Genomic DNA, 25913 nt, shown 5'->3' with positions numbered 1-25913 from the left:
AAGAAAAACAACATGTGTTGCGTGTTTAAATTATGATAATTGTTAGGTAAGTATTTATTAAAAACAATGCTGGGAGATGACATACTAGTGACTAATCACTACAGGATTCGGGCAATTTGTCTGGTGCCTAAAACACCAGGCAAAGGTCAAAAAACACCCGGCAACTAATTTGCCTGGTGCAACACCCAGCAAACAACACCCGGCAAAAAAATACCAGGCAAAGAAATATTTGCCGGGTGTTTTTTATCGCGCACTAGGTAAATCTTTTGCCTGATGTTTTTGTCGGCACCAGGCAAAAAAAAATTACCATCACGGCGCCTCCGTTAGCTGGTTTGTTTGCTATATATATATATATATATATATATATATATATATATATATATATATATATATATATATATATATATATATATATATATATATATATATATATATATATATATATATATATATATATTCATTTTTTCGACAGCATCCTTTGCCGGGTGTCTTCTGAGGTTGGCACCCGGCAAATAAATTTGTAAAGAAAAAATTTAAAAAAAATTGCCTGGAAAATGTTCCCAGATTTGCCTGGTGTTTTCCTATAAAACACCAGGCAAAGGCTATATATATATATATATTTTATTTTTATTTTTTTCTGTGTTCACAAACAAATCACAGACAATATACATGACACATATTTGACATCACAAACACAATATGGCACATATATATCACATCAACCATAATATGTTCATCGAACATCGACATGTCCAAACATAACATGTCCATCAAACGAAACATGTCTCACACAAGCATAATATGTCCAATATACATGTCCATGAAGCGGCGAAAAGGGAAAGCAAACTAGAGGTTGACGGGAAACTAGTCGTCTGGTGAAGCAATTTGCCTGGCATGGCCTGGCGAAGGCGTAGATCGGTCGCCTGCTTGCAGTTGAGGTGGGTTATTCGAACCCACGGTTGACTGAGACTGCATAAAGGAGAAGAGGTTGCATGTGTTAGAGTAGTCATATACTGAAAGCACTTGTCGAAGCCAACTTGGTTTATATGTACTCACAGGACTCGCATGAGGACTGAACAAAGCCCCCCCATTCTGACTCTGGAGGAACGCCTTAATTTCGGCCAGCTGCTTGGCATGGTTTGCTACCTCCTCATTGAGCCTCTTGTTCTCGGCCTGCAACATTTGAATCGAATGTATCAGTAATGCAAAGGCAACTAAGTTATGTCAAGATCAATGTACGACGAGTGCCACGGGACTAACCTCGAGTGCCACAATCTTCTGCTGTGAAGGGGACGGCCGTTGGCGTATGGCCCGGCCTCCGCTCGGGGTTTCAGCTCGGATCTGGGAGAGGGAGGGAACCTGGGTGGAATCGAGAACGCCATCGCCAAGCCAGTACCGCCCATGCTTCTTGCCTTGTCCAACCCTCATGACCACGTCCCATCAATGTCATCGGTGCTCGGATCCCAGTCTGACCGGACCGACCTAACCTCAGACGCAAAGGTAGTGATGCGTGCGTGGATGCTCGGGTCGCTGTACGCCTCGGGCGGGTCATCCACGTTGAAGGTGACATCGGAAGACGCCTTTGCCTTGCGGGCCATTCCATATGCCTGGAACTTTGACAAAGTCCGGCCACCATGCGAAGACGACTGCGAGGAAGACAAGAAGATGATTAGAAGAAATTTGACATAGTCTAAATACTATAAATGCATCAAATGTTGATAAAGTCCGTACCCATTTTTTTTGGTACCCGCTGAGGCTGCTGCTTCCTTGATGGTGTGTGGGGCCTTGCTTCTGCTTAGCCCGGTCACGGTGGGAGTCGCGATCCTCGGCTGCTCCCGGCACAAACTAACTGTTCACAATCTTCTCCCAACAGTCGGCATATGACGCGCACCACCATGGAATCATCTACATGTGACAAACAACTTCAGATATAAGACGGCCAAACTAAAGCTACTTAATCTAAAAACAAATCAGTATCTTGCTTCTTCATTTACCTCCAGGAACTGTTCCTGGGTCAGAAGCGACTGTCTTGCCTCTGCCTTGTTGATCTTCTAACCAAGGTGCTCGGCGTAGTACTTGATGGTGAGAGTGATGCGCTCCTCGTAGTGCATGTTGGAGATTCTTGATTTGCATGTTTTCTCAATGTTCTTATCCGCCCTTTCCTCCTGTCCGTCTTCACACTTGAACCATTTCTACAGACAAACACAATGTATCAATTCGTTGTGTCAACAAAAAGGAAAATCAATGCGATGTATTGATCATAGTTGTGCGAACGTGACTTACCCAGAACTCGGCCTTTACCCGCTCCTGCTTGTCTCCGTAATCGGGGTCGGGGGCAGATTTGTAGTGGGCCCACGTCTTGGCCGGCCCCTCCTTGCTTTTGTGCGTGACAAGGCCAGGGTAAAAGTGCCTGCAAAAAAGCCCCAACATGTGGTTGGGGTTGCGTGAACCCCCAGGCGACAAAACCTCCCAGTGCCTACACAAGTGATTAACAAACATTATTAGTTTCTCTGGCAATTTTGAACAGGTTATATGAAGTAGCCGTGAAAAAAACTGAACTTAGTTACCTATCCCCGTGGGGGTGGATCACTGGGCGTAGGTGAGGAAGCGGAGGCGCACGGAGTTTTGAGGCACCTCGCAAGTAGGGCCTGGCTACAGTTCCATCCTCGGCGCCCTCGTCTGCCTCGAGGCCCTCGTCTGCCTCATCGTCCGTCCCCAGTAGCTCGAGGTACGCTCCTCGTCCTGCAAGTAGCCCGAGGTACGCCGCTCCCCCTAGGACGCGTCACGCGTCCTGGCTAGAGGAGGTCGGCCCCTCCTCCTGGTGCCGCTGCCTCTCCTACCCCTGCCCCTCATCCTACTCCTGTCCTCAGCCTCCTCCTCTCCTGGTCGGGGCCTCATAAACACAGAGGCCACGTTCGTCCTTTGCTCACGACCGCTCGCCATCTTTGTTCAATCACCTGCAATGAAGAAGAAACAAACAAGACATATTAGTACATGTATTGTAAATAGAAGCTAAGTAAGTAAACAAAACATAGGTACAAAATAAGATAGCATTACATGTATTAGAAGTAATCATCAGTATTGGGATTATCTAGATCATATGTCTCATCATCGCTATCAAAATTGTCCAAATAAACAAGATTGTCCGGACTAACAACATTGCCTTCTTCCTGGTCATCGTCTAAATGTAATCGCTCAAGCATTTCTATGTCGTTGGCATTTTGCACCTCATCTCCTTCAACCACGTCATTGTCTACTTCCATTCCGATCGCCTCGGTTAAGTCTATCACCAACCTCCCTGTGAGCCCATCTTCTTGATAGAACTCTCCATCATATGTGTTTGGGTTGAAGTTGTAATCTTCATCGTTTGGGACAGGACACCTACCATGTGGCGATGTCTGGTGCACAATAGACCAACCCTGAAGAGCGTTGTTGCCTTGGCATGCGTATTGCAAATAATAAACCTGCACGGCTTGATCCGCCAGAATAAAGACATCTATTCCTTCATATATAGAATCGTGTCGAACCTCGACTAGACCAATGTTAGGTGCATGTTTCGTCAGTCGAGGATTGAACCAATGGCATTTGAACACGACGAGACGAAGAGGTTTTGAACCATAAAATGAAAGTTCGTAGATATCTTCAAGTATGCCATGATACTCGAGGTCATCAGTGCCGGGAGTACAAACTCCACTGTTTGTGGTTTTTCGATTTGGCCGAGCTTGCTCGTACCGTCTTGTGTGAAACCGATATCCATTGACATCATAGCCTGAAAAAGCTTCCACTGTTCTGTTGAACCCATTTGCAACCTGTCTCAACTCCTGACTCATTGTTGCATCGGTTTGGGCCTGTAAGTGAGAGAAGAAAAGATTGCGGACTAAGTATGCGAAAGTCGAAATCTAGAACGAGGTAAGAGGTCAATTCGACACTACCTTTGTTTTGATCCAAGAAATGAAATCGGGCCTCCCTGCTCCCGGACCCCTTGCAATAAGGGTGTCGGTTTGCCGTTGGGTAGGCGCAGTTTGATGATGCCAGGATACACGAATAAATTCTCTGTGCAAACGAGAAAGAATTAGTTCGATGCATAACATTGAGGGCGTAATGAAACAAGTTCTTTGAGAACTTACTCAATGAACGGCTTCATCTCGGGTAGGCTGTGGAACACATATAGCATGATCGTGCGCCACTCTTCAGGCTCCAACACCTTCCTGGTCGATCCACTTGACCTGCCGAGTTGCCCTTGGAATCCGGAGAACAACGGAGAGGTGATGTCGAAACTCTATCTCGAACCGTAGCGGAGCATGGAAACTAACCCATCCACACATCCGCGGACTGTCCATAAAACGTGGACAATCTGAAGGAGATACGGTCGCAAATATGCAGAGATCCGCATATCTGTGACCGTATCTCTTTCGGACGGGAGACGCCTAACTGGGCTTCGCCGACCACATAAGGATACATGGATTATACCTAGGGTGCCGATGACGTCCGGTAAGGGGGGTCAGTGGAGAGCCGGTGCACTAGCGAGTCGTCGAGCCCCTCCCACAGGTTCTCTTGCAAAAAAAAGGGACAAAAAAGGTTAGTGTCGACCAGAAATTTCAACAGTGCATTAATCTGAATTTTAGGTCAAATCTTATCCAAACATTACCCTTACACAAGCTAAAAGCAGTATAACATGGCAAAACATTTACTAGCAGACCAGTGTTGAAATGCTATCTAATGGCACTGAAACTAGGTACAAACTCAAAATTTCTGGAAAACAAACTACTACTGTCTACTGGTGCTGCAGACAACAAACACACAAAACTACAACAAGGCGGATGGGTTGGGGCTTCTGAAATTTATCTCGGCCAACAAACGCACACACCCGACAGCGCTAAAGCAACGGCAAGGCAGGAAGCCGAGCTGCGCGGTGTAGAGCTCGGCTGCGGCGAAACAGGCAGTGGCGCCGGCAACGTACGCAAGGGACGTCCGAACGGGCAGAAGCTATAAGGGTGGTCAGTCCTTAACATCTATTATTCATCTTCACATATCAACAAACTTGGTAGAAAACCATAATCCTATTTTATTTCTTCATGCCTCAACTTTCTAAAAACATATCAACAAATTTGTTCAATTCTTGGCTCAGTCTCATAGAGTCACAGATCTGGGACAAAATCAAATCCCTAAACCATAAAGCCATAGCCATCTGGGAGCAGATCTGGGACAAAATCAAATCTCTAAACCATAAAGCCATAGCCATCTGGGAGAAAAAAAAATCGAACTCACTAATTCCAACCGGAGCTGCTGGACGCGGAACTGGGGCCGTGGCCGCTGCCCGCTGGCGCCTGGCGCCTGGCGGACTGCCGAGGCCCGCCCGACTGCTTGAGTCGAGTGCCGACCGTCCGCCGTCGGGGGTCGAGCGAGCGGACACGCCTGGAGCACACGCCGTCGGGGGTCTGCTCGAGAAGCTGTGCGCCTGTGCCCTATGCGCGTGCGGGAGTGGAGGGCAGGGCTAGACCACGGCGAGATCTGGGCGAGGCGAGACCGCGGCGGCCGGCGGCTCCTCCTCGCGCAGTCGCGCTCGCAAGTCGCGACCTCGCGCGGTCCCCTCCTAGTCGCGTCGCTCACGGGATGACGGAGCTGGAGGAAGCGATGAACGGAAGAAGAGGAGTATTGGGCCAAGTTTGTGTGGGCCATGAGAAGTACTAAAAGTTTTTTGCGGTAATCGAAGGCACGAAAAAAAATTATTTGCCTGGTGCCTTGTTTCCTAGCACCAGACAAACATTTATTTACCTGGTGTAATTGAAGGCACCAGGCAAATTAGTTTTATATTTTTGTTTGTTTTTGCCCTAGTTTTTTTTTGACCTTTATACAGTAATTCAAACCCACTATCAAAATTTGAGACAATTTTGACTTTTTTATGCATATTTGGTTAATTTTTTTTCTTTTATTGCATTTTTCGGACGACTCCAAATTTGAACTGCAGGTACATGAAATAATACACTAGGGTCATTCGAAAAATGATATCCATAGTGTTTGGGGTATGTTGAGGCCGTATCCAGGAGCTCGCATGAAATTACCACCATCATGCCGTCGTGACATGAGGAGGTAATCGCGTAGAAAGAGTATTTAAATTATAAAAAATCCGAACGACGTCCAAAAATCACGAAACTTGTCGATGTGTCTTGGTATCCCATGTGGAGACTATGATAAAAATTTGAGGAAGTTTCATGTAGTGACTTCGAATGCTTAAAAGCCATCCTCCTCCACATGTGATCACAAAACTTTGACAAGTGGAGATGTCTGGGTTTTAAGTATCGGACATCACTACTTGCTCGAAACTTCCTAAAATTTTTATCATAGTCTCCACATGGGATACCAAGACACATCGACAAGTTTCGTGATTTTCGGACGTCGTTTGGATTTTTTATAATTTATAAATACTCTTTCTACGCGATTACCTCCTCATGTCATGACGACATCATGGTGGTAATTTCATGCGAGCTTCTGGGTACGGCCTCGACATACCCCAAACACCATGGATATAATTTTTCGAATGACCCTAATGCATTATTTCATGTACCTGCAGTTCAACTTTGGAGTCGTCCGAAAAATGCAACGAAAGAAAAAAAATTAACCAAATATGCTTAGAAAAGTCAAAGTTGTCTCAAAATTTGGTAGTGAGTTTGAATTACTGTAGAAAGGTCATAAAAAAAACTAGGGCAAAAACAAACAAAAATATAAAATTAAATTGCCTGGTGCCTTCAAAGACACCAGGCAAATAAATGTTTGCCTGGTGCCATGGAAGAATAACGGCAAATCGCGCCGTCCACGGGCCCGTCAGGGGCAGATTCTTTGCTGGGTGTTTTATTTTACCAGGTGTCGACACCGGGCAAATTTTATATATTTGGCGGGTGTCTTTTTTTGTCGGGTGTCGGTGTCCAGAAAACACCAGGCAAATCATATTTTGCTAGGTGTTTTTGTTTGCCGGGTTCTTCTGGGTAGGGCACTAGGCAAATAAATTATTTACCGGGTGTCCGATAAAAAGCACCAGGCAAATCATTTTGCACCAGACAAATCTCGCGTTTCCTGTAGTGAATGTACATAGTGCCGCTGGGCAATGACATACTGTACTTATTAGTGACTAATATATGTACGTACGTAGTGTCATTCAAGTCATTTTGGATAAGACTTAGGTCAAACATTAAGAATATAATTATAAATAATTTTTAAGTTATTGAATTTGAAAATGTAAAAACTATATAAATAGATTTATCTTGAGAAGTACTTTTATAAAAAGATATATAACGCTTTTAAGTTAATATTATTATAAAAATAAGAAGTCGAACTTATACTTTGAAAGCTATATCGTTGTCCAAATAACTTAAATTACCAGTATCACTCATATGTATATGTATGTATATTTGATTTGCATGATGGCACAACCGCCAAAATACAAAAGTAACTTTAGGGCACAATCCCTCTCTCATTAATATAAGCATGCGTTTCTAGAGACCGCCCCGAGACATGTCTCAAGGCAAACAACTGTCTTCTTAGAATGTTATTCTCTATTAATCAAATATATAAGCGGGTTTCTTAAAATGTCTGACTCTAAAAATTACTATTAACATAGGTGGGTATTTTAAGTGTCCATCCCTAAAAATTGACTAACATGTGAGACAACATTTCTTTTTTTTTGGGACAAAAGAAGAATTATATTAGATAATAGTTAGATATATGAATGCGTTACAAGTATTTGGATTACACAAATATCTAAAAAAACATCTAAATTATACCTTGCTGTAAATAGCTTCAGATTTCAAAATCAAACATGTACGACGCTTTGTAGAATGAATAACCGCACAAGCAAACACTCAGCAAAAGGCCTGAGAACGGATGCCCAACGAACGACGGCCAACATTCATGTAGGCGGAGTTAAGAAACTTCTTTCTTTCTTTCTTTCTTTCTTTCTGGTGTCTTTCTTTCTTCTTTCTACCACCGAAGAATAAAAAAGATTGATATGAAACTTATTCTCCCTAGTCCTCCATCGTGGCCATATCTAACCATGATAAAATAGAGAAGAGACCAAAGAAAATTATTCCATGGCGGCGACACCATCTCCGTCTTGATGTCACCGTCCGAAAATAAAAGTCTCCATATCATCAAATCGATGAGAATGCCGACGCTGTAGCTGTTGCCCGCATCTTCCACGGAGCCGTCATGGAAAAAAAATTCTACCTTACCATCTCACTGTCGTCGGAGATGAGGAGGAAATAAATTTCAAAAATCAAAAAACTTGACATGGAGAGACTGTAACCCTAAAAGATGATCATAACTCTAAAAACTTGATCTAGTGAAAAACTTATAAAAAATGATGGATCCCTACTCTCTCCCCTTCTGTTAGCGGCTGCGGCGGCGACAGCGTGAGCCCTATTCCTCGGCGATGTGGTAACGCTGGGGTGGACCTGGGCAGCCTACGCGTGCTGCAGCTGCACCTTGCACGAGTCGTGCTACTGTTTTGTTTTTTTCACGGATACGACATTCTTAAGAAGGGTGTTTGAAACTGCTCCGTTCCTGTTTTTCAGCTTCACTTTAGTTTTGTGTTGCTAAACACTTGTAGCTCCAAAAACTTTGCTAAAAAAAGGTAAAATTAAAGGCTAACTTTATGTTTTTTCTAGAGCACCTCAAATAATACTCCAGTTTTTAGAGCTTTTTACTTCTACATAGTGTTGATGGATAATTACTCACTCCCACTTATTAATCACCGCCTCACTCTAGCATTTGTGACTCCCATGCGTGAAAAGGTGAGGCCGGCTGGGCTGCTCGGCCTTTGGGCCTTGAGTGGTATAGTACGGTCAACATTCTTATCCTTTTTTAATTATTCAATTCTTTATTGTTTCCAACAAGAAAATAAAAGAAAAAACCCCTTAAATGAATAGTAAACGCTAACGCGTCTGCTGAGTATACTTGGCACGGCTTCTCCAGCGGCTCCGGAAGCTGTTTGGAGCCGTTTTGTGCCAAGCGGGGTAAAATAGAATGGCTCCACCAACGAAGCTTCTAAAAACATGCTCTCACAAAATTTTGGGGTGTGAAGGAGCCAAAAATAGTGGCTTCTCCCGGCTTCACCTCATCCTACGTGGCGTTCTGTGAGAGCACATTTCAAGGAAAGAGCTGTTTTGTCAAACGGTTTGTCAAAATGGCTCCAGCTCCACTGATAGAGCTGTTTATGGAGCTGAAGCCCTAAAAAACAGCTTCACTCATGAAGTAGAGCCGTGCCAAATGGGGCCTAAATCAAGAGTATAATGGACCATCTGTAGGGAAATAACTCACTCCTAAAGTTGGAATTAATCATGTGGTAAACAGTACTACCTACTCCATAAACTCTATAGTAAACTTTTCCATGGTGAAATTGGTGGAGCGAAGCTGCAAAAACGAAAGTGGAGCAGTCCTAAACGCCCCATAAGAAATCCACCTCTAGAAATAACTTTTCCTAAAAAAATTTCATATATTTTCATATGAATTAAGAGGAAAACAAACTTTATACAAAATGATAGAGATCTACGCAACCTATAACTTCATAGTTGATAAGTTTCTATTGTTTAGAGTCCCTAAGTTTAATTTTAAGTTCTCAAATTTTGAAATTCAAAATTTAAAATTTAGAATTTCATACAACCTTGGATGTTGACAAGGTCTATGGCAAAGTTTTTATTCTCAATACAATCTACAACTTTGTAGTTGACAAGTTTTTTACTTGATGTTGTTTAGAGTTCGAAATATGTGTTTTAAGTTCCTAAATTTTCGAACTCAAAATTTAGAATTTTCAAAATGACCCTGAATATTCACATGGTTTATATCAAAGCTGCAATGGTCGATCCGATCTATAAGTTTGTAGTTGATAATTTTTTTTATTTAAACTTGTTTGAAGTCTCAAACATTTATTCTAATAAGTTCTTTATTTTGATATTCAATTTCAAACAATCTCGGACGGTAAACACAACTACAACAGGTTGTAATGCTTGACAAGATTTAGAACTTTGTAGTCTAAATATTTTTCATTTTAAATTATTTATTGACCAAACTATTCAATATAAATTTTTGAAATGTTAGTAAAAAAAATAGAATCATGTGTATACTCATAGATGAGTGTGTGATGTAATGGCAGAGGTGTTGTGTGTGTTCAAGTTTATGGGTTCAAATATAAAAAGAAACATTGATTTTTTGACCTTTTGTTTTCTTGAAACCATTAACATCGGTGGACCAATAGATATCTTTTTAGGGCACTCACAATGCAAGACTCGCAAGACTCTATCACAGAGTCCAAGACAATTAATTACATATTATTTATGGTATTTTGCTGATGTGGCAGCATATTTATCGAAGAAAGAAGTAGAAAAAACAAGACTCCAAGTCTTATTTAGACTCTAAGTCCACATTGTTCGAGGTAATAAATAACTTTAGACTCTATGATAGAGTCTGCATTGTGAGTGCCCTTAGAAACATATTGGATCCACAACGGTTATATTGCTATTAATGGTTATCAGAATCAAGGCTCCACCTAGACCTTTAATTAGTAATAGTAAATGGATAGCTTAGACAAATCGCTTGCTTCATGGAAAGGTTGATTGATACCGAAAGTGCCCAATGCTTAGATCAGAACAAATCCTCCCGAAAGATATATGGTTCATCTAAACAATCAGCAGAGCGTACCACTCGCTCCAGATCAGGCAAAAGGTTGAACCAAGGGCGATACAGACATTCATCAGATTTCAGATCACCAAAAAGCAACATGAAAAGATCCATACGCAGTTCTTATATATGGATCAGATGCCATCAATGCAAGCCGATATACTGTGTACAAGAATGGGGCATCCACGTAAGACAATCCACACAGATATCACAACTATACCATCGATCTCCACACAACATCACAAGCTGCTTGTTTATCTGAAGATTCTTGACGCAATGCAAGAACCTACACCCTGCTCCATACATGTAGTGCACTCATGGAATCTTTTCGTAGTGGTATATTAATGTATCGGGGCCTCCGAATGTAGCAAGTTGATGCCTACTGCTAAAAAAAATTAAGAGACGTTCCTCCCTGATTAACAGAGTCAGGTATTTTTAAGAGTCACATCTATAAATCATAAATGGTTAGGCGGGTCTCAAGCAAATAAAATACTCACTTCTGTTAATTATTTATAGAGACAGACGTGCTAAGGAGATGTCTCAGTTAATTGACTATTTACAGAGACGGACATCCTAAGGGTTTCATGTAGTAAAGTTTTTCGAGGTACCAAAGTAATCCTCAGCTGCTGTTGTTGTCATTGTTGTAAAAACCAATAATTCTCAGCTGTTTAGCTGATCTGGTTCTCCCAGAAAGAAATAGGAAATGACCAAGATCCCCATGACTGATATAAATCGCAGAAAAAAGGCTGATTGATACCGAAAGTGTCTGATGCTTTCGATTAGAATAGACCCTCCGGAATGATGCGAACAATCAACTAGCATGGTGCCCCACTCTGTGCTCTGCTTACTGGTAGCAAAAGAATGAACTGAAGACACCTCACATATTCAGAGAGCACATAATGATCATATTTGTTCTTGTAGTACTATTTATTTTATATAGATCCCATCAAGATGATTCTGCATATCATCAGAATCAGGAATCGATACGATACAAAGATCACAAGCCACAAAGATATACCTTCGATATTGAGTTCTTGTCAGAACAACCCAAAGCTAGCTTTTCCATATCAGATCAGAAGATCCCAAACACAAACACACTTATACAATATATGTAGCTGGACACAAGCATTATTCAAAACCGTACTAGTGCTTCCTGATTACAAATAAAATTACCATACTGTCAGATGGTTCATCCTGACGAAAGTTCTTGCATTACACCATTGATTGATGATGATGCAGCTGCCATATATGGATGCCAATGCTCACTCGCTCTCTGAACACTCGCAGCAGAACCAGGTGCGCAGGATGCGCCAAAGGACGTCGCCACGGTGGGGGCGCCGTCGTTTCTGGCCTCCGTCGTCGTTGCTGTTCTTGCTGCCACCGACGGGGGTTGCTCCCATTCAGAGCTGGAGAGCTGGATATGATGTGTCTACTGTCTAGTGTAGAGAACAGAGCAATTAGTATTCAGAAGCTCTGCTAGATCGAGCTGCCTGCTCCACGACCGTTGGACGTGCTGCTTATAAAGAGAGGGTGTGGAAGTATTGAGTGACAGAAGACTGACAGCAGTAGAGTGCAGCAAAGGGAGCGGAAAAGGCGGTATGGAAAGGGATTCACTTTCGGCAGTGTCAACTATCAAGGCCCCAATGTAGCCAGTAAAACAAGTTAACTAGTCAACTATTCGGTCTGTATAAAGTCTATGTTGTTTTAGACACTGCGCATAAGAGGAAAATTCAAACTGCCATAGGTGTGTTAATTTTTTTTTTCCATAAATGATATATGTACATATCTACCTTCAAAGATTATAGGCGATCTAAACTAATGAAAAGTACTAAAAATATTTAAAGTTTCTCATTTGTAAGTCAAATAATCATATTGGACACCGAGTTAAGTCTTCGTGTTGACTCAAGTGCTCATATTTTCTTAGATTTATTACAGGGTTTAACAGTATAATTTTTTTATTGGTAGGTGACATGATCCTTGGTATTTATATGACTGTGCTGATTCTATCAAATCCAGTATTTGAGAGGTGCTCATAGGTAGTGAGTGTAGGGTGAGTACGTATCTGTGTGTGAGAGAGTGAGCATCTCTATCAGTATTGTATTAAAAATATACATTCTCATATTTTTCTTGAACAAAGGAATGAAGCTTGGTTGATGCTAGAACGGTTATTAAAGGAAAGCAATGGATTCATACTTCAACAGAAAGGATTAAAGGAACCCTTCAAGGTATCTTTACCAAACCAAACAGTGGTAATATGGACCCTACAAGCTGAGTCATGACTCTAGCATCTGTAAGTCTTTTGTGTGAAAGGTCATCACAGCATCTAATCTTGAATAGAAGGTATGTAATCTGAGTCTTTTGTGCGCTACATCTCCTATCATTACGGTATCTGAAGCAGAACATCAACAAGTTAGTGGTCGGCCAGCTTGAGAGACACGGCCAGGAACCTTTGCTCTTTTCTTTTTATTTTTTTATGCTTCATTAGTCATAATCAATGTGCGAAGAAATAATGTTTTTGCTGAAAAAAAAATTATAAGCGGAGAAGTTTTCTGTTTGGAGGTACATTTATCTGTTTGTAGTCCTAAAGAAGGACTAGAGATATAATTTAAACCAGGCCGTCTGTAGTATAGTATAGTACCACTCATGTTATCCGCTATGTGCAGATTACTCAGGATCAATTGCATATAGAGACGTTATACAAAAGTTCTTACTTAGAAAAAGTAGTTTAAGTTACAACATCAACACACATTAGTTCAAACACAAAGTATCATAGCAGAAGTTGGCATTATACAGGGGCGAAGCCACGTTCACCTTGCATGGTACTCTAGCACCAGGATAAGAGAAAAATTACCACTAACTACATAAATTTTCACCATATATTGCTACCAAATTATATATGTCTCTTTATAAGTGCACCACTATGAATTTAGAGTTGGCTTCGCCCCTAATATTATAGGGTAAATCTTAATAATACAACTCATGATGATCCATGCTGCAACCACGTGCTACCACTAGTAGATAACCTACTTGTCCCGGTTCTCAACCCTTTTAGTTCCGGTTTTGGGAACAAGACTATGCAATCGGGACTAAGGCCTCGTTTGGCACGACTTCTCCAGCGGCTTCAGAAGCCGTTTAGAGCCGTTTTGTGCCAAACGGGGTAAAATAGAATGGCTCCACCAATGAAACCCCTAAAAATATGCTCTCACAGAGCTTTGGGGTGTGAAGGAGCCAAAAATAGTGGTATCTCACGGCTTCACCTCATCCTACGTGGCGTTCTGAGAGCACATTTTAAGCAAAGATTTATTTTGTCAAACGGTTTACTAAAATGACTCCAGCTCCACCGATAGAGCTGTTTATGGAGCTTCACTTCACTGGTTCCTACAAGTGTAGATTTGAACCCAAAACCTCCCGCTTCAGCTCTTATGCGCGTTACCATCTCACCTCAACATAACGTTCCTCTGTGAAAGTTAACTGGTATAAAAATATACCAATTTTTAAACGGGAATAAAACATACTCCTGCATCATGCTTTGGCCTCGTTTAGTTTATAAATTTTTTTTGTTTTCAGATACTGTAGCACTCTCGTTTTTTATTTGGCAAACATTGTCTAATTATGGACTAACTAAGCTCAAAAGATACATCTCGTGATTTACAGTCAAACTGTGTAATTAATTTTTGTTTTCATCTATATTTAATGTTCTATGGATATGCCGCGAGATTCAATGTGACGAGAAATCTTGAAAATTTTTTGGTAGTTTTTGGAAACTAAGGGGGTTTTTGGGACTGCTCCGCTCCACGTTTTTCAGCTCCGCTCCACGTTTTTCAGCCAAACGGTTTCAACTCCACGCACTCAGTTCGAGGAAAAAGGGTGGAGTTGTGAGAGCACCTACAGAGGTACTCTACAAACTCCAGTTTTTTGTGGAGCTGCTCCATGGTGGAGTTTGTGAAGCAGAGTTTGTGAAGCAGTTCCAAACACCTCCTAAACAAGGCCATTTGTTGAAAGAACATCCATGAGACCTGTGGTTGACCTTGACGGCCAAATCGGTGAGACTACAGTCGGTCAAAAGTCGGTTGGGAAAGAGGAGATTCGCGTGCCAGCTCTATTAGCTCAAGGCATGCACCCGCATGTTTAATTTGTCTCTCTCATTATTCTTCGTCTGCATCATCAAGAATGTAGTCCTCCATTAATCCCTCAGTTTGTTATATTATTTAGGTTTGACCTATTATTATTCAGTTCAAAATCAAACAAATCCTGAGGCCCAAATTAAATGTCCCGTGGGATAATTTTAGTTCCATATAAAAATGTCAAATCTATACATATATATAAAGAGTAAAAATTTCAATCTGTCAATACGTTTCTTCCGTTGCCCAGAAACCACCGTGCCCAGTCCGGCTTCCGAAACCTCCGTCGGTTTAACGTCGGTAAAAGAGAAAAGAAAAATATAATGTTTTCTAGGGTTTCCAATGCAAAATCTCGTATTATTATTATTAGAGGTGTTGCGCGCCGGGGTGGAGGAGGCCGCGGCGGCGGGCGCGCGGGGCGGGCCTGGCGGTGGAGGCGCTGCAGGTGACGCGGCTGGCGGCGATGCGCCCGGACGGGCACCCAGGCCTGTACACCCGGGCGTTCCCGTTCGCCGAGGGGGCGAGGGATCGGATGCCCAACGACTGTGTGCACTAGTGCCTGCCCGGGCCCATCGACACGTGGAACGAGATCCTGCTGCAGGTCGTCAAGCGATGGGCCGACGGCGTCGGCGCCGAAGCATCGTAGCCCTCGCCATGAAGCATTCTTTACAACGAGAAGCTCCAAGCTACCGACCGAGTGGATAGGATGCAGATTGCAGACGTAGTGCTACGCACACAGAAGCAACGGTTGTTGACAACCTCGGCGATGCGGCCGTTTAGATGAGTGCGCACCGGGATCATGTCGTGGGTGAGCACATCGAGCGCGGCATGCCCATGGAAGAAAACAGGAGCGAGCGATCGAACCGACATCCGTGCTGCTGGAGGTTGCAGCATGCTGGAAGGGGAGGGGTGGAGGCTGGTTGGAAGGAGGAGGAGGCAGCGCTGCGGTGGAGGAGTTGCAGGGATCTGAGCTCTGAGGTTGGCCACGCCGCTGAGTTGCAATGAGTTGGAAGAGATGAGGCGCTTGGTGGCACACCGGAGGAGAGGAGCGGCCCGAACGAGTGCCGTTCTGGATAAAGAGACAAGGAAAGAAAATAATAAAGAAATAAATGGGGAAAATAAAAAAGAAACAAAAGTATAGGAATATGCTATTAAATTCTAACCTTTTAAGGATTTAGACAAGTTTTTTTACCAAACAAGCTGGAGCTAAAAGAAATGTCATGGAAGAAGCTAATAAAGTCGTTTTTCTCTAGAAAAAAGCCATAACCGAATTGTTTTAACTGAAGTCATAGCTATATCAGACGCGCCTAGGTCTAAATAAACCCAATATTGCTAACTTTAAAATGCATGCTAAATCCGAGACCCACTGCTCCTGCTTCTATTTCTGAGAAGTCTCGCAAATTTCCATGCATGCGCAATGGTGATAGTCATAATTGAGAAAGAATAGTAACCAGAAAGCTGCAAAGTCCTTTGCCATGGTTGCTACTATTTTATTATATATGTCTCTAAGCTACATATTATTTTAAATATTAACTATCTAATACCATAAATGTCATGGTTATCAATGAAATAACTTATGGACTTTAAATTTTATAAAAAAAAAAAGATAAATATAAATAGATATGTAATATTATATCATAACTTTATATGGCTATTTGATGTTTTTCTCTCATTGCAACACACAGTAAAAATCAATCTCAAGATTTACATAGACTTCGGCTTACCAATAAAAAGTGTATTGTTAGCTTCTTGTCTTTTCACGAACAATGCACAAATTGACAGAAACTTATATAATTTATATAAAATCAAAATCAAATTTAGAAATTATAATTCAAAAGTTTATTAGACTCCTTTCAACTAGAGAGTATAAGGTGCCATTGCGCGTGAAATAAAAATCCTAAAAAGTCTAAGAGCATGTATATAAATTATATATGGACAGACTGCTTCAAAGTCAGTTTTAAAAGCTTAAAAATTGTCAAATTTAATACAAAGAATAAAACACAAATAAATATAACAAAGTACTCATTTTCTACAAACGTCTATTTACTCCCGTAGCAACGCACGGGCATATTTTGCTAGTGTGACTAAATACTGACTCAAGTGGGCAATTGTTGTGACTGTTCCGAGTCCGACAAATCGTCTGCCACAGCGGGCCGAAGCCACCCAAATCCCCGAGCGGCCGAGCCCACACAGAGCGGGCTGCGCGCGGCGATGGACCAGGCCGGGCGTCCGGCGTGCATGGTGGCTCGTTCGGTTTTCGCCAGTCATCAGCGCGGCTCATCACGGTCCCGCCCGTCTCGCTTTGTCCTTGTCGTATGCTCGCGTCCCGTGCTAGTGGCTAGTGCAGGAGCGTCAGAATAAAGTCGTGCTGCACGGCGGCTCCCGTCCAGCCGGTAGAGTCCTACTACTCTTCCAGTTTGCGGTGCAAAAAAGAAAAAACGAATAGACAAAATGTGGGGTAATTTCGAAAAGGTATGCCCGTAGCATTATTGGTTGAATGAAACCCAACTTGCGGTTCTCCGTTCCTCTACATTTTCTCGCGCTTTCAAGCGCCTCCGCAATTTTTTATATTACACCCTCGTAGTTGCACCGATGATACACAGCAGCACGAAACTCTCTGCATATATATAGCCAGCCGCAATAATTCTGGCCCGGCAGCAGCAGCGGAGACCCACAACCAACGCCGCGGGGGGTTGCTTCACTGTGCGTGCACCTGCGCCATGCCACCGCCGACATCCAAAAGTCCCACAAAACGCGGCGAGCGATTCGCATCACGTCGATCGTTCGCCGACGACCGCCATCCGCCACCACCACCACCGATCCAAACCAAAGAATTCCTGCCGTTCCGATCCGCGTCTGCATCGCCTAGCAGCCCGGAAGGCTCGGGCCCTCGGCCTTGGCCGTCGGCGCCGCGACGGCGGCAGCGACAACGCCGCCTACCGCGGCGGCGACCCTGGCCCCGTGCTCGGTGCGCCCGAGCCGGCCTACCCCGGCGACGTTGCCACCGCCACGCGCCGCGGCGGCCGCGGCCGCGCTCCGCATGCGGCCCTTGCCGAGGTGGTGCTCGCAGAGCGAGTAGCCCACCAGCGTGGGCTGGCTGCACCGCCACCCGCGCCCGTTCACGCGGCTGCACCGCGAACCCTCCAGCAGCACTGCCGGGCCGCGCCGCTTCTTGGCGCTGGTACCGTTGCTGGTGGTGGCCTGCTGCTGCTTCTTCCCCTCGTCCTTGACGGCCGCCACAGCCACCACGGGCGGCGCCGACGCCGCAGGCTGCTGCACGAAGCCATTGCTCGTCGTCGTCACCCGTTCCTCCGCCGCCTTCACAGCCGGCTCGTGCCTACCGCCGACACCACCTGCGCACGTCGCGCCGCCGCCGTCGTCCTTGTGCTCCGAGCCCCCACCACCATGGCCATTCGCCGCGCTGAATCTGCAAGTGCAAACATGCCATCCGTACCGTGATCTCAACGCCACCCACATAAAAGAAACTCAGGTAAGTGATTATTACTAGTATAAATAGTTACGGTGGTGGCAAGGCAACGCATGCAATCGCAATGTGCATAGCAAGATGGCGCTAGGCTTCCCTTCCCTGTGTGATCGACAAGTAGCACCCGCAAAGTGTGAAGCAACGAAAACCAAGAGAGGACGGCGGGCGGCATGGGCAAGGGAACACAGGAATCATGCGCCGCGGAGATGGGATCATATGGCCTCATGGGGAAGAGGACGTGCCTACAGGAGTGTTTTGTCTGACACTGACTGCAGGGGGGGACTGGGAGGGGAGGTGGTGCACTAAAATAATTGGATCCATGGCGTCCCTCCCTCCCTCCCTCTCTCATGGGTCAAGCAAGCTGGCATTGCATCGCACACTATGAAACAGTAGTACAACAGAGGAGGGGGAGATCAAAAGTATGGACGAGAACACAAAGAACCTAGCTAGCTAGGAGTATCATGCTTTCCTTTTGTTTTTCTTATTATATATAGTATATTATTAGGTACTACGTGATACTCTACCTATTGGCTATTGTGCCGTCAAGATTGCAAAGTTGATAGCAGAGTCTCTTATTCTTTTCGATGCAGTTGTTTTGTTTGTTTAATCCGTACCTCATGCGACCATCATCATCATCAGCGGCATGGTGTGCACCACCACCACCGATGGCCATGCTGCTCCTGCCGGCGCAATCCAGCACCACATTGTCGTCGTCCTGCGGTGCGGGGAGACGGGAGCCACGGGAAAAGCAACGGATTCAGCTAGATCTAAAGTCATCCCCTCCTCCATGAGTGCAAGAACCACCAGGCCAAAGAGACATTACATACATACCTGCGGCGGCAATGCCAGGCGCCTGGCCACTCCAGATTTCTGCCCGAGGACAAGATCCGCACTACTACTCGCATGCAGATGCAGCAGCTTCGCCGCCTCGCGATCCTCGTCCGCGCCTGCCAACTGCAGCCACCCACGGTTCCTCGCGGCGGCATTCAGCGGGGTCTGCGGCGCCGTGGACGAAGCGGCCAGATCTGATGCCGCCGCCGCCGCCGCCTGCTGCAGGGACGACGCCTGTGGCCTCCGCCTGATCCTCATGGATGGGAAAAGGGAGGGTGGAGAAGAGGGAGTGAGAGAGGAGAGAGGAGAGAGAGGAGAGGGGCAATGGAGATGGGAGATTTGGGGAGGGTGCAAATTAAAGGGTGAGGGCTTTTGGTTCCGGCTTGCCTTTTATGCCTGTCCTCAAATCCTCCTCATGCCTGCATTTATCTATGGGGATGATCAATGATGTTGCAGTAATAAAAGTTGGGCTATAGAATAGTGGTAGATGGTGCAGTTTTCGGCACTGGCCTGCTGTCTTTGGCTTGGCTGGGCATGCCCGCCACATGCGCGTGCCCAGTGCCCACCACCGGAACGCCGTCATCTGGCCGTCGGATCCGCAACCGGACGGCGCAGATCGACCCCAACGACGCTCGGGCGGCTCACCCCCCGTGGTCGATCCGCCCGCGAGGCCTGCTGGCTGCTGATCGATCCCTGCCCACTGGTGTAAGAAACTGCATAACGGCATGTGCTCCTGGAGTCTTCTGTTTTTTTTTTTGAAAAAAAAAACTTCTTTTTTTCTCTCTCATCTAACAAATCTTCTCTGGCTTTTGGTTGGTTGGTTGGTTGGTTGATTACATTAGCTGCTGGGGTTTGCGAGGATGGATGGATGGAACGGTCAGATCAGTGTGGGGGGCGGTGATTTTAGTCAGATCAGATGGGAGTAGCAGTGGCAAGAACTGGGAGCGAACAGGGGAGTAAAGCAAAGGTTGGGCGCTGTCAGGGGGAGCATGTGTGGCCGACGCATCCAGCTTTTGGGCAGCAGCATGGCGGGGGCAGGAGGAAGAAGCCAGTGACAATGAATCGTCAGCCTCTGCCGGACAGTTGGCGCCCCCACCATATATAGACGGCGCATCGTGGGCGTTTCCGTCCCACTGCTAATGTACTGTTCCGCTCGACCATCGCAACTGGATCCAGCCAGATTTATTAGTCTACTTGATTGCTTTGCATGGCTTGGTTAACAGATCCAGCGGAAGAAGGACACCGAACACGGCAAAATTGCCGCTCTGGTGTTGCTTTGCAAACTCGTGTATCTCTCCCAGTACCAGTACAGCGTGAAGATACCTACCGGCCTGACGACGGAGGAAATGATGAGGATATGGGGTGAAAGGAACTGTGCACAAGGGCCCTTCGTGGGCTAGAATACGGACGCAGGCTCTTCGGCCCATATACTTTTGCACTGACACAGCTTCACGGATGTGGGCTGTACAAAAGGGCCTTCGTGGGCTGGAATACTAGTTCACAGGCAGTGATGTGCAGATGAGGACGGTTTTTTTTTTTTTTTTTTTTGCTAAAGGGAAAAAAAAAGATGAGGACGGTTTTTGTGCTGTCGCTGAGCAGAGAAGTCAGAAGTCTGATGCGATTTGTGAGGTTCAGTTCATGAGTCTGATGCTGAAGTATCACTGCTCCTTGGGACCGGTCAAGTATCAACAGTACAGACATTTTGTTAGAATTTCGAATTCATTGGCATGCTACAGAAGCATTCGGTACGAGCAGCTCGCAGACCATCGACCAGTAAAAAACAGCCTGCAGATCAACGAAGCATTCCGGGAAAACACTTGTAGAACGTCGAAGCATTCGGTAAGAACAGCTCGCAGATCATCGCCAGGTTTATAAAGATTGCTGAGCCATCGGTATGTGCACAAGAATGAGGCCTAAGCATAATACTCACCACAAAACTATCCCTGGCCTGAATACAAATAACACATCTGAGCAAAGCAGAGAAATCATGCCAAATATGTTGACACGGGCGTCTTGTTTCCTTGACTTCGCAGATGAATTGTGTGTTACTGGCTTACTGCAACATGTCGACTGACTCAGCAGAAAGTGGAGACCAGAATTCCTTTGCCAAAGGCAACAAATGCAGACCAGAACTTAACCTCGTAAGGTCAAACAGCTGGGCACATTAACAGCATCTGCTCAACACCTAACCATCTCCGGCAGATGTCCTTCAAGCTTTCAATATATACATCATAAATGGCATCCAGAACCAGAACATACATATCTGCTCATGTAGGTACTCCATAGTACATTGTTCGCTAGGACAAAAATGCCAACAATGGCATGGGTGTCCATACATTTCTTTTTAACTTTGGACCAAAAAATGGCCAGCACCAGTGCCCATGGCTATACAGAACCCCTACAAATAAATTTGGTACTACAAATTATGCAATTCACCCAACCAATGCAAAGACTACATCCATACAGCAGCTTCCTTTTCCACTTAACTGTGAAAGTCTATATCATAGGACACCCTTGATGGTTAGAAACATATATGAGAACACGAAGGGAATCACAGAAGACACAGGAGCATCTATATCATCACATCTATACTATTCTTTATTTCAGATTAGTGCTAGATATGAACTTTACAATGTGACGTCCCAGAAACCTCTATTGAAGAATTTGTGTGGGTATTGGGAGGTAGCATGGACAACTTTACTCTATATATGGATTTAGGAAAATCCTCGATCTCATGCCAACCTTACTTTCATCACCGTGTTGACTATTATCCTAGAAAACAACAGATCATATATAGGCACACAGCAAAAAAAACAGTAGATGCCTTTATTGTTGGCGCATTTGATGCTGCCTGATCAAAAGTTGAGCATAAACCAGTTCATTCCAGGAATCTGGTACTCCAGGAAGGCACCAGTGGCTGCAGTCCTGATATCTTTCGGGCGATCTCCTCTCCTCATCAGTAAGGTTCTGCTTGCGGTAGATGGAAGGGTGTGCATCCTTTCTGTAGTCAGTCATTCTCGTTATGTTCAAATAAACAACCGGAGTTTTCATCTTGTGGATCACATCTTCCAGAATGCTCATCTTTGGTGGGTAGGTTGAAAGGTACTGTTCATTGGTTATTGGTTCGCTCTCCTTGTCACAGCTACCGCCTGAATTCCATTGGCCACCACTGCATAGTGGAGATGCACAGCAAAATATTTGTTCAGTTGACCAAGATCAAATATATCATGTGGTAATTTGCAATATAAAAGGTGATGCACACCTAAAATGAGATGCTGAGTAGCCTCTGAATAACACAGCAGTTTTTCTGGGGTTAACATTGGCATCAATCCACTTGGACCAGGTGAGAAGAGCTTTATGAAAGGCATCCATGACGTTTAGCTCATTATACACATGGTTACCTTCCTGATAGTAGTCCTTCCTGTGGCACGTTAAATCTGTCATCAGTGTTTAAGCAAGAATGAAGTGGAGATTCTTGTTCAACCAAAGAACAAGATGAGTTACCCAAGAGAAGTTTTCTCATGTGTCCACCAATGCCCAGTATTGAAAATGAGAAAGTCTGCATCCTTGTACTTCAATGACGATTGCTCGACCAGATCAAGCCTGAGAGTTTCCTTTTTCTTTCCACTGCTCACTTTCATCTCCCATTCCTGGACTAGGAATGGGGAGCGGAAGAACTCCACGCTGCAGTTATAGTCCTGAATGACATGAGTGGAAAAGGCAATTAGGCACAGCACTAGTAATCAGTTAAATCAACGAATATGTGCATAGTGTAGAATCTGAACTTCAAAGACTAGTACCGTGAATAGGAAAGAGTATGAGCCTTCCGTCTTAAACTCACGCCTGCCAGATGCCTCAAAAACCTTCCTCTTGTCTTTGACGGAATTCCTCAAAATACACACAAGGGATTCCCACATGTTCCTATTGAGTGAATCACCAACGAAAACAAGTCTTTTTCCTCTCAGCCTCTCCAACATATCGGTTGGGTTCAATCTGAAGTGACATAAACATGATCTTGGCAAATTACAAACCAAGCTTGAAATAAAATCATTAAAATCATTGCATTGTTCTAATAACGTCATCCTCACCTTGGGATACTGCATCCACTGGGTTGCCAGCGGAGCTTCTGGTAAACTAGATCTCGCCGACCGTTGAGATAGCAGTCAAAGGGCTCATCAATGTGCGGACATGATCCCTCAGGGTAGAGAGGGTATGAGTCATCCCTAACCCAATTCCCATGGAACATATCACAACTAGCCACTTCCTTGAACCAATCAACTTTCTTATTTCCACCAGAACCACCATCCTGTTTTATTGATGACCTGTTACCCTCACTGTTATTTCCAGATTTTGAGGAGTTCGCTTGGGTCGAATGGTTCTCTGATGAACCAGCACTGCCCTGAGCAGCATCCCCCTTCGGATTATTCACTGTACCAGTGCTCCCGCTGGGAGCAACTTGGCTCCCGGTCTGCTCCTGATTCTTTACAGAGGGAGATGCTACAACTGTGTTGTTGTTCCTGGGAGATCCAACATCTTTCTGCCCTGCCAATGCCAGACTCCCAGTTTGATTATTAGTTGGAACAACACTCACATTTCCCTTACTGCCCTCAATTGCGCCATCTCCAGCATTGCTCTTTACTGGACTAGAACTTCCAGGTGATTTATGGCTTGCATCTCCACTTCCACTGTTTGGTTGAGCATCTGAACTCTCACTAGTCACAGCCTTTGTATCTTTCTTCCCCAAACTAGAACTTACATCCGATTTATGGCTTGCATCTCCATTTGAGTTTCCTGTCTGAGCATCTGAACCTTTATTCAGATTAACCTTGGTATCAGTGCCGTTTCCAGAAGAACCCCTGCTCCCAGCTCCAACAGCATCTCCAGCATGAGGCTTTACAGTGCTGCTATTTCCAGCATCCGAATCACTGCCTGAAACGCCACTTCCACTCCCTGCCGGATTATTAGAAGATCCGGTGCTCAAATCCACCTTCCCCAAGTTGCCACTCCCCGCAGAACTATTGGTGGAAACATCACTTGCAACTTTGTTGGCCTCAGCTCTGACAGTGCTGCCATGTCCGGCAGCAGCATCGCTCAGGGCTCCGCTTCCACTTCCCGACTGCTTATTAGACCCATCGACGCTATTCTCGCCGACCTCCGCGGCGGTTCCATGTACGCCTGAACTATTGGCCGGGGATCCACTGCCGCCTCCCGTGGAAACGCCTCCGCCGCTTCGTTTATTCAGATCCACCGCGTCGTTCGGAGCACCGTCACTTGAGGCGGAACTGTTCGTTGGAGCTCCGCCTCCGCCAATGCCAGTAGCGGCCAAATCGGCTGCCGGAGGCACACTCCCAGCGCTCGCATTGCTGATCGGAGCGGCGCCTCCACTTCCCAGCTGCTCACTAGACCCAGCCGCGGCAGAGCTGCTGCTGTTGCTCCCCGCCGCGCTCCCGACTTGCACAGTGCTCGCATCACGGGTCACCTGCCCACCGCCGCCCGATCCGCCGGTCGGTACGCGCAGCGGCTCTGGCGAGTTGGCGGGCAAGATGGACGAGAAGAGGCTGGAAATCTGCGAGCGGTACGGCGCCGTGGACGCGTACACTCCGCCGAACCACGAGGCGCCAGCTCCGGCGCCGGCGCCCGCGGAGGAAGGAGGCGTGGCGAAGGCGACGTAGGCGGTGAACGCGAAGAAGGCGGCCGCGAACGCGTACAGCGTGAGCCTCGCGCGGCGCCGCGAGCGGCCTCCGAGCGGGCTGAGCGGCCCGGCGTCCGCGCACACCAGGCCGCCGCTCTGCTTCCACAGGCTCTTCATGCCGCCCGGCCGCGGCGGCGGCGGGCTCCCGGTGTGCCGCGCTCCGGGGGTGTGGAGCGCGGCAAGTGGAGGAGGCGGAGGCGACTAGCAGGGGAGAGTGGCCGTGGCCCGTGGTGGTGGTGGGCTGGTGGCGGTTGGGGTGAGATGGCGAGTGGTGCTTTTGGAGAGGAAGGGTGTGGTGTGGTGCGGTGGTGGCTATAGGAATTTTTGGGTGCCAAAAACTAACAAACCCACTACAAATCCGTTGATTTTGTCGACTGATGTCAAGGAGGGTCAGCGGAGAAACTGCAAAAAGATTGCGCTGGTCAAAATATAGCAGGGAAGCAGATATTAGCCCACGAAGAAATGTCTCATCTCATCACTTTACGAATTTACTATGGTTGACTTTCCTAGTTGTCCCCCTTCTTCAGCAAAAAGAATACCATTATACTATTCTTTCAAAAAAATTCTAATATAATACATAGTCAAACCATATTAAATCTGATCAAGTTTATTTGGTGTCATAAATATAAACTCTCTTTTCTATAAATTTAAACAAAATTTAGATAGTTCGACTAAAGACAGAATTGGAATATATGTCCTTTGAGATAGTACCTTTTACATGCTCACCGGATTCAGAAGAGTGCAAATGATATTTTGTTGTCATTGTTTGCTTGGTATAAATAAGGAAGTAAGGCCCTGCTTGATAGAGCCTCACTTTTAATATCTTCATGTAAATTATGTGGATTTCTACCAAACAATTAAGATACAATTAACTAGATACTGATTAGGGTTTATAAGAACCATTTCTCCATTTACCCTATAAACGAATGATACCAAGATCACTTTTGTTTGTCGTGTGTGTATGGAATAATATGATATACAAGATGAAATATTATGGATGGAAATCAAACTAACTACTTGCTCCCAACTTTGGATATGGACAAGGGACATAATTTTCTTTCAGAACGTGCAGGGGGGATTGAAAATGAGTGCTAAATGGATGATTTTGTTGGGACAT

General features: G+C 45.1%; 2 protein-coding genes and 1 long non-coding RNA gene across 4 annotated transcripts; all 3 read right to left on the bottom strand.

The window, feature by feature from the left end:
• Positions 680-5278, bottom strand: LOC110430846. 2 transcript variants are annotated; one of them, XR_002448237.1, is made up of 6 exons: positions 5269-5278; positions 4779-4783; positions 3928-3932; positions 1261-1423; positions 1057-1173; positions 680-969 (listed from the first exon to the last, which is right to left on the bottom strand). It is a non-coding gene; the product is annotated as an uncharacterized LOC110430846 (long non-coding RNA). The 2 variants fall into 2 exon arrangements; XR_002448236.1 differs by lacking the exon at positions 5269-5278 and having other exon boundaries at positions 4779-4793.
• LOC8077334 lies at positions 17244-20185 on the bottom strand. The gene is made up of 3 exons (XM_002436625.2): positions 19105-20185; positions 18888-18988; positions 17244-18216 (listed from the first exon to the last, which is right to left on the bottom strand). The coding sequence occupies exons 1-3, from the start codon at positions 19360-19362 to the stop codon at positions 17655-17657; spliced, it is 921 nt and encodes a 306-aa protein (XP_002436670.1). The 5' UTR covers positions 19363-20185; the 3' UTR covers positions 17244-17654.
• Positions 21310-25073, bottom strand: LOC8077333 (protein trichome birefringence-like 1). The gene is made up of 5 exons (XM_002436624.2): positions 23193-25073; positions 22905-23097; positions 22609-22802; positions 22367-22525; positions 21310-22273 (listed from the first exon to the last, which is right to left on the bottom strand). The coding sequence occupies exons 1-5, from the start codon at positions 24911-24913 to the stop codon at positions 21931-21933; spliced, it is 2610 nt and encodes an 869-aa protein (XP_002436669.1). The 5' UTR covers positions 24914-25073; the 3' UTR covers positions 21310-21930.

Source organism: Sorghum bicolor, chromosome 10 (genome assembly GCF_000003195.3).
Source record: "Sorghum bicolor cultivar BTx623 chromosome 10, Sorghum_bicolor_NCBIv3, whole genome shotgun sequence".
Taxonomy (NCBI): Eukaryota; Viridiplantae; Streptophyta; class Magnoliopsida; order Poales; family Poaceae; genus Sorghum; species Sorghum bicolor.
This window is presented reverse-complemented; position numbering and strand designations above follow the sequence as displayed.